The sequence below is a fragment of the Lytechinus variegatus genome, chromosome 5 (assembly GCF_018143015.1).
Source record: "Lytechinus variegatus isolate NC3 chromosome 5, Lvar_3.0, whole genome shotgun sequence".
Classification (NCBI taxonomy): Eukaryota; Metazoa; Echinodermata; class Echinoidea; order Temnopleuroida; family Toxopneustidae; genus Lytechinus; species Lytechinus variegatus.
This window is the reverse complement of record NC_054744.1, coordinates 21761983-21771246: the sequence shown is the minus strand read 5'-3', so window position 1 is coordinate 21771246 and position 9264 is coordinate 21761983. Positions and strand designations below refer to the sequence as shown.

Sequence of the window (9264 nt, the reverse complement as noted above, 5' to 3'; positions counted from 1 at the left end):
AGTGACCATAGCCCGGCCGGAAGCCGCCCTAAGGCCAAATTATAAATTTTTATTTTTTCACAAAGTTTTCCTCAAGGTGTATATGATGCAGGATTTTGCCTCACATATCGAGCGGCATATTCCTATTACAAAATATTAATATATGGTGACTTTCAAAAGGGGGCACACTTGTGTACAAACGGCTCTCAAAGGGGGGGGGGTGGGGTCACGGGCCAGATGTACCTCCTGGATCCGCCATTGCCGATGTAATAACCACTAAACTACACAGGGAACCATACTTGACACTTGAACCCCCCCCCCCTCACACCCAGTCCCCGATCCATTACCACTTGTTACCACCACGCCCCTTTTACCACATCAATACCGTCTTTGGACGGACCGATCAATGCCAGCGTGAATGCATTTTTTTCCGTTTAAATTTGCTTTATTCTTTATACGGTTATAACGTGAGAGTTAGACTACGGAAAGATCCAATGTTTAAGGATTATTTCGCTGTTTTGTGGGGAGTAATGAGGTATATTCTTTTTAATGTCTCGAATTTTGAGAGTTAAATTGGTTACCCTTACATCACACTTGTCTAAGTTATATCTTAAAAGTTAGGCATTTTTTTGTCCAGTTCTAATTTTTAACTGGATCTAAGTCTGTGTTAGCCAAGTCCCACATATTGAAATCTGTGTCTGTGTCATGATCATGTTGATGAAACCTAGGCTAAGTTTGGAACAAATAGGCTTGTGTAGAAACAGAAAAATCAAAGAATAAGAATAAAGAAAGTTTGAGAAAAATCAGACAAAAAATTAGTCTCTGTCAGACCTTGTCTCCAATTTATATTTTGATAGGCTGAATTCAATTCACTGAAGCTATTAAAAATCTAGCGACCCAAATTTCTGTCAACATGTGTATTTGGTTCCATGACAGTTGCTCCGGAGACAATTTCACCGATGGAAAATTGTTATTAAGCAAAACATAAAAAATAACCTCCAACACTATAAGTAAACCCTAATCCTTATTTTTACAATATTCTGACCCAAAGACTTTATTACATTTCTAACCCTATGCCCTCTGAAATATTTAAATAAGACCTATAAAAAATATTAAGTCATACTTATTAGACTTATTAACTTATAGACCTATTAAGTCATACTTAAATCTTTGTGAAACACCCCCCAGGTAGGTGTTTCATAAAGCTGTTCGTAAGTTAAGAGCGACTTTAAGAACGACTGGTGATCCTTTCTTACGCGCGTAATCATCGCTAATGAATATGCTGTTACCACAAAGGATCACCAGTCGTTCTTAAAGTCGCTCTTAACGTACGAACAGCTTTATGAAACACCTACCAGGGGGGTGTTTCACAAAGATTTAAGTATGACTTAGAGTCGCACTTAAATGTCTAGTTGCACGCAGTTTAAAAGGCATGACAGCATTGGTCAGATCATGCTAAGAAGACGCGCACTACTGCGTATTGATCAATAAGATTGTGCATCGCATATCATGTACGCGTCGACATTTAAGTGCGACCTAAGTCATACTTGAATCTTTGTGAAACACCCCCCAGGTGGGTGTTTCATAAAGTTGTTCGTAAGATACAAATGACTTTACGCATGACTGGTGATCCTTTCTTGTGCTATTCATTTATTACCTAAGAACATGTTCCAGTCGTGCGTAAAGTTGTGCGTAAATTTACGAACAGCTTTATGAAACACCCCCCAGAGCAAATGTGTCACAGTTTTATATTAAGCTGCATATTTGCATGAATTTCGATTGGTAACTTCAGTTCTTGTGGAAACTTAAGCAGATGCAGACTCCAACTGAGAGTTGAAGATGACATTGATATTGAGGGTGAAATAGAGTTGACTCTGATGCTTGATGTGGCTTAAATTCAGGTGTTCACTGAAACTAGATATTAGAGAGTAATTCTGGGCAAATTATTGAGCTGAAATTGATCTGCTAAAATGGGCCAAAAAAAAATGGCTCAAAAAATCTATCACTACCCATATGGGTTTCCTTTATGTCTGTCAAGTTCTGAATATGTAGTACAAAATATCATCCACTGATGAAATCTGTGCACTCTGACAAAAGGCCATTACTGTTTATTTAGAGGTCACCGTCATATCGATCCTGGCAGCTACAAAAAAATTGTTTTATTTTTCTCAACTCTAAATTGAATTTTATTCTTTTATTCCATTTTACAGATCTGCACATCAGGTGAATGGTCTACTGATTCTTTGTGTGAAGCCATTTTTCGAGTTCACTTTAGCGCTATCCTATCACATTTGAAGAAAAAGACGAACATATATAACTACTAAAAATGGCACATCAGATATGCTTGCATTGGTTAGGAAAACAGAAGAATGTATGGAGATTACTATGGATCGTGGAACCAAACTCAACTCTCATGACATCCTGTTTTAAACCAAGTTTTAACCTTCACAACTTTGGTAGAAAATCACTTACTCATCACAAGTGTATTCTTGCAAGATTATCCCACAGCAGTGTGAGACATTATGCTCAGTTACCTGCCCAGCAAGGCTTATTCCATGTAAAAATGCCTGACCTAGATGAAGGCAAAAGTTCCTCCAAATCTGTTCCGGAAAACACCTATATTGGTAAACCAAATGTAAGAGAGAGTGAAGTGCAATATCTATATAACAAGGAAATGATTAGTGCCAGCCAGTATATGCAAAGAGAGAGGGAAAAGTTGATGTCTGAACCAAGGTCCCATATGGAGTCGTTTCATTCCAAGTACACCCCGAGATTGTTCTACCTCGAGAGAGAGCAGTATAAGTCAACAGCAGTGTGCCTGCCAAGGGAAGATCTTGCATCAGTTGATATGTCTCACAAGGAATTCCTTGACAAAATCATGGTGGATAAACATGCTCGCTTTCCTATTTCTGATATCATGGATTGTATCAAGTCACTAGGTTTGAATTCTGATGAATGGCTGATAGATATGAATAATGATGTGAGATTTCTTAGACTCTGCATCATTATCAAAGCTGTTTGTAACACCATGACGACAGATGAGCTAGCAGAAGTTTTAACTCTTCTAGCTCGTGCACAGATTAGGACAAGAAATTATGTTCTTCCAACCCTGTATCAGGAGTGTTGCAACAGGGTAGGAAGCATGGATCTCAGGACACGGCTCCTTGTCTTGGACTCTTGGAGAATGATTGGGTATCCTGTGCCACGTTTTTGTGAGGAAGCTTTTGCTGCTTGCAGGGTCGAAGTGCCAAAGATGAATACTGCCGAACTACTTCAACTTATTTACCTGATCGGAGAGAATCGTGGAGCACCTGATGGACTTGAAGAAAGTCTTGTCAAGCAATTACCAGACCACTTGACTTCTCTGTCTCTCACAGAACTTGGGACAGTTTGTACAGGTCTTTTCAAGTCCCATTCTTCTCCTCAAACATCAGACCTGATGCTTGAGATCTCGGACCATGTGTGCAGCAGTGATATCCAGAGTGTACATAGTTTTTTCATAGTGGGTATCCTCAAGCACTTCAGGAGGCAATACGCAGGCTACCAGCATTTCTTCCAGTATGTGGCAAATGCTGTAGCTCCTTTCCTGCACCTTTACCCTCTCATGTCCTGCATGCAAATCTTACTGACCTATGCAACCATGCACATCTGCCATCCTCAACTCTGTGACAATTTGGCAAATGAGATTACACATCGGGCCGATGAATGGCGGTCGAAGGATGCAACCAAAATCCTCTGGTCTTTTGGAACTCTGCAGTATCTACCAGACAAGCCATACTTCTTGCCAACAGTCTTGGAGCAGCTGGTTGACCTACAGGGCGAGATGGAGGAATATCCTCTAAACCTGGTCTCCAGTCTCTTGTCCTTGGCATATCTTCAGCGTTATCCTTGGGAACTTATCAACAGATTGTTCAGCAAAGAATTCTTGCAGACAGTCACTGGTAATCCTTCATTCCATTCTTGTAGAGGTGCAATCTATTTCAATATTGGACATTGTCATAATTCCATCAAAGATTCCAAAGAGTCTAGTTATAGTTAGAAATATTGATGAAGTTTCTTGACAAGATAGAATGATAACATATTGGCATTGATAAATTTTCTATATGACTTTAGATATCATTTCATGTTTTACTGATTATCATTTATTTATCATTTGAAATTAGTTCATTTTATGATAGATTTCCCAGTTATCTTTTATTGCAAGAGAAATGAACATTATCTCTGCCCATAATTCCATTCAATTTGATTCAAATGACCCGTGATAGTTCTTTCCACCAGTGGAGAGGAATACGCCATTTAGATTTATGGCAGGCTTTTAGAAATCAGGGGGTCAAGAACGTACTGACATTTGTCTTTCTATTTTTTACATGGTAAGATATTGGTAAAATAGATTAGTTTATTTCCACTTAGTCTTATGCCAATTCAGTCTTATACCAACTCGTCTTCTATTATTTGGTCTACCATCAGTTCGTCCACTATCCACATGGTCTAATTACCATTTCGTCCATTTACCATTTCGTCTAATAATCAGTTGTATCAATAGCCGTTTAGTCCATATACCATTAGGTCTAATTTGACCAAGCATTAATTGGGCGAAATGAATGAAAAGAAAATGAGAATTAGACCAAGGGGTTATGAGACAAAATAGTTATAGACGAACTGGTGATTAGATAAAGTGATTATTGGACCAAACGGTTATTGGATCAAATTGCTGTTAGACGAAATGTTGATTGAAGAATGGCATTAGAATGAAGGTAGACCATGTGATGGGTAGACGAGTTGGCATTAGACGAATGGGCAGATTACCAATAGATGTTTCCATTTTCCTCCCTTCAGCATTTATGGACAAAACAGGTGTTGACTTGAGGAGGGACATGCTTCTTCTAGACAGATCTTTGGAGATCGAATGTCCACAGTACAATGGGAACAGGCTTGATGAGGTAAGAATTGTGGAGACTTAATTCCGATAGAACAATGGGAACAGACTTGGCAAAGTTACCTTGATCATTTATGTCTTTTTCTATTGCAGAATTGCTGATAAGATTGATACATATTTGAAATTATATTATTGATTTGTCGAAATAGTGAGATATTTAATTGAGAAATAATTACTCTGTGTTAATAAAATGGAATCTATGATAGAATAAAATTATAATGGTATTAATTGGGCTATGTATGTATTTTGATTTACATCTACTTTGGGCTAAGTAAGGATCCAGCAAAAATACACTTCATTGTTTTATTAAAAGAAAATGTCAAGTATAGAAATTCATTTTTAAATGTGATTGCCAAATATTTTGTATGAGAATATAATTCATTTATATATCTTCCTCCTGTAACAGTCTATCATGTTAAGATCTGAGATTCACTCTAGCATAGCACCAACCGTCGGTCAGCAGATGGCTAATAGACCCGATGTACGCTTCATTGCTGGACTGGTCAGAGCTGCTGTGGGAAGGAAGGAAAACTATAAGATCCATTCTATTTTACCTCATTTCAACACCTTGGGTAATAATACACTGTCATTTGTATCTTCTATTCAAAATTCAGAAATCAGCGCACTGGTCCAACGGTCTCAGACCAGTAAAGTTGGTATCGGGCCAGGAGCTTTTCAGAAATAGTCAGATTTACTGGTTCAACATGACCATTGATATGTATATATCAGACTGATACAAATGATATTTTCTCCTCTTTTGCAAATTATAAAACTGGCTCTGATATCTTAAAAAATGGCTCTCATGAACAATGTCGTGTGTGGGTGTGTACTGTTCTTTTAATTCTTTTATTTATTTATTTTTTTGGGGGGTGGAGGGAATAAAATTGATAAAAGACAGCAAAATAAACTCAGGTATTTTTTTGTTTTCCTTTATTTTTGGGACCAGTAAATTTTAGATTCGGACCAACAAAAATGGAAAAACTGGGTATCTACTGGTCCGACATGAACAGTTTGGACCAGTATAAAAAAGGGTTAGTGTGGAGCCCTGCAGAAATGTTGTTCTGTATGGCGTGTAATTCAACCTCGCATAAGTCGAATAATAATATAATGGGGCATTGCAAGAAACTAATTCAATTGCAAATCAAGCATAAGTGTAGAAATCATGCATATTTGGGTGTTACAGGAAAGTTGAGTTGCAATTGAATTCAAATCAAGTACAAATTTGCATTTCATCAAAGGAGTTGTGCTTCATTTTGGAGCCTACAGTGGATTTGGAATGGAAGTTTCTTGAACCACCTCATAAGTCAACACATTTTATTGAATGATTAGTTTGGTCATGGATTGTTCATTGCACTGAACACAGATGTGCCAACTAGTACTGATTTTCAGTATTAAGAACTGAAAAATGAGAAGAATACTGAAAGTTTCATGCAAAATAAGTTTCAGTTTTATGTGTTGTCCAATGGCATTTCTTCGGAAATACTAATTTCCTCACCAAAATACTGATTTTCTACTTTTAAAATACTGAAATGCTCTTGTTCAAGTTGGCAGCTCTGTGAACAGTAATGTTTTTGATGTATGAGGTTTAGCTGCCCAAGCAACTATGTTATATTTCTTTGTTAACAAAGCAGTCAATTCAAAATTAAAATGAATTGTATTTACTGACTATTAAAGTCTTTGGTTCTGACAATGTGGATATTGTAGTTTCTGGTACATGTACCTCATTGTTTAATGTTTCTTTGGCACTTTTGCTACTTTTGGTCATACAGATATTGAGGTTCGTCTCGATGAGCACAACCAGCTGATCCCCTTTGAACCCAGTGATCCCCTTCCTGGTGCCTTCAGCCAGGGTGGTGATGATGACTCCAATAGCATGTTCAATAACAGGAAGCTATCTTCAGACCAGAAGTGCAAGAATGCTGTTGCGCTTTCATCCAATCTGATTGCTAACATGACGAAAATGACGAAAGGGGGCGATGCCCCCGAGGATCCCAGTGCGACCGGAGTTGATACCCCGCCAGAATTGAAAAATGTTCAAGAAAGTCCAAGAAGGGTTAAAGATAAGAGAAGAAATGTGAAGCGGATTCTGCAGAAACCTGTTCCAGCCCCCAGCCAATCAAACGAAAAATGGTAAGATAAATTATTGTAAGAAGTTAAGATTGGTTTTTCAGATTTCCCTACAAACACTTCAGTCCCTTTTAGTGAAATGATGGGTGGGTAATTTTGAAAGTATGAATGTCAGACTACTTCCTGAAATAATTTGTCTCTATTTTCAAGTGCTAAAGTTGTAAATCTCTTAGATTTTCATGGCTTGAACAGATGAAAAATAAAGTTAAAAATGAGAAAAATGTCTGTCAGGCGTACAAAAAGGTTGATCATTTTATGGAGTTGCTTGGGTGAATGTTGATGATTTATATGAAAATGAAATGAATGTATATTGCTTATCCCATGTATTTTTATACTCATTGTATTACCAGCATTTCCAAAGTACGTAGAACAACCTTACAATGATGCTTGAAAGTCGGAATACTTGCACGAAGTTGTCTCACCCTTTCCACAGTACACTGTGTCCCCCAATTGATATTAAGAACCAAGGATTTCACTAAAACCTGTCAGTGTTTGGCAATGTTTGGGTACTTACAAACGGCATAAAATGATGCACTGCTTTATATGATGTGTATTCTCCTTCCATGTTGATAGGCTCGCCATTGTTGTCTGGGCCAGAAACCATAGTCATTATGGAGGACACAAGCTCCTGGGTCAACATGCTATGAAGAGAAGACAGCTAGAACTGCTCGGTTACCAAGTTCTTGATGTGAGTTCTCCCCCATACAGTGTATCTTCAGTTGGTATAATCACCTCCAGACTTGATTATGCTCTGAAAGTGGTTTCTAACATTACATGTGAATTTATGAAAGATCGTAAAGTGCAAAAGTGCAATCCCAATGTTTTTTTTAGTTCCTATGCAAATCACAAAATAAATCAGGAGCTGGGAAGCCCTGGAGTATGAAGGTGAAAATATGAATAGCCACCCTAAACCAACAATAAGTTTCAAGGTTGTATGGTAATTATGTGGTCTTCAAGAAGTGAAAAATCAAAAAAACTAACTGATCTGAAAGAGTAGTTCATCTTCTACATACGTAAAAAAAATTAAGTTGTAAAGTTAAATAAAATACAAGGTACCAGAATTTCTTTAACACCATATGTTTCCAGACTGCTTTGAAATTCATTGAGACTGCAGAATGTGCACATCTGGTGCTTGAGTGAACCTGAGCTTCAAACCTTGTTTTTAGTCTTATGTTTTGAAGCTCTCATTGAATTTCTTCTGCATTCATTCAAGTACTGTTGATCAATTCTGATGAATCATTGTAAAGCATTGGATGTCCTTTTTTAAGTTTGTTAAAAATCTAAAAATTCATTTGGGGGGACGTATTGTTGGTTTTTGTGTTGGCAGGTCACAGATGATATTGCGATTATGGTTGCTTTATGCTAAAGGGCCTTCATTATATTGAATTTGTCTATAAATTACGTTATGTATAAACAGTGCTAGAGAAAACAGTTTTTCTTAAAAATTATACAAATGATTGATCAGTAAATGTCCAACTACTAAAAACAGCTGAATTGTTCTTTCTTATTTGTAGGCCCTTTCTGTGAGCAGGGTAGGAGTTATAATCAAGTACTGGCCATTTTGGTGATTTAAAACATTACAGCATTTTGGTGCAGTAGTTCTCAGATGCATTTTAATCAACATTTTCAAATAGTTTTGATAGATTCTCACACAATTCAGTCTTTTGACCCATACTGATCTTTTATCGTTTAATATTTGACCTTTGACCCAACAGGTTCCATTCCAGGAGTGGTCTCAGATGATGAAGAACAGGGATCAACAGGAGAATATCAAACACATCAAGAGGAAAATATTCAACAATTCACACTCATCTCTATGAACGATTCTGAAAATTCAGAGCTAAGAAGTTATTTTTGGAGTGTTTTCATAAACTTTTCATAATTGTTCTTAACCATGCCAAAAGGATGCTTGGACCTTACCTGTGCATTAAAAAAAATAGAAACATTATATTTATATGAAGCTTAAAGCTTCTAAAAAATAAATTTAATCATCATGAACCATTATAAAATGGTAATTATGGAGTTTGTATAAGTGGGCCAACATGACATTAATGAGAGAGATGATTGCATCATGCAAGCAGCTTGCAATGTCACAAATTAAAACTTAAATCCATTTGTGGATTTTCACCAAACCTCAGAGTGGTGTATTGTGAGCATGATGCAGAATCAGCAGATTTTGTAAACTGAATGAGTCTGTAAAAATGATATCATTATTGAGAGAA

The 9264-nt window shown here is 37.1% G+C and overlaps 1 protein-coding gene across 1 annotated transcript; it reads left to right on the top strand.

Annotated features, from left to right (window-relative positions):
- Positions 1-428: 428 nt before the first annotated feature.
- LOC121415724 (FAST kinase domain-containing protein 5, mitochondrial-like) lies at positions 429-8868 on the top strand. The gene is made up of 7 exons (XM_041609043.1): positions 429-514; positions 2190-3920; positions 4816-4919; positions 5322-5487; positions 6685-7045; positions 7616-7730; positions 8758-8868. Exons 2-7 carry the CDS (start codon positions 2306-2308, stop codon positions 8860-8862), a joined length of 2466 nt encoding a protein of 821 aa, XP_041464977.1. The 5' UTR covers positions 429-514; positions 2190-2305; the 3' UTR covers positions 8863-8868.
- The last annotated feature ends 396 nt before the right edge of the window (positions 8869-9264 follow it).

Bases quoted from the DNA above. Each gene is read 5' to 3' on its own strand.
- LOC121415724 (XM_041609043.1), top strand. From the start codon at position 2,306: ATGGCACATCAGATATGCTTGCATTGGTTAGGAAAACAGAAGAATGTA. The intron at 4,920-5,321 runs GTAAGAATTGTG...CTCCTGTAACAG, and splicing joins ATGGGAACAGGCTTGATGAG to TCTATCATGTTAAGATCTGA. The intron at 7,046-7,615 runs GTAAGATAAATT...CCATGTTGATAG, and splicing joins AGCCAATCAAACGAAAAATG to GCTCGCCATTGTTGTCTGGG.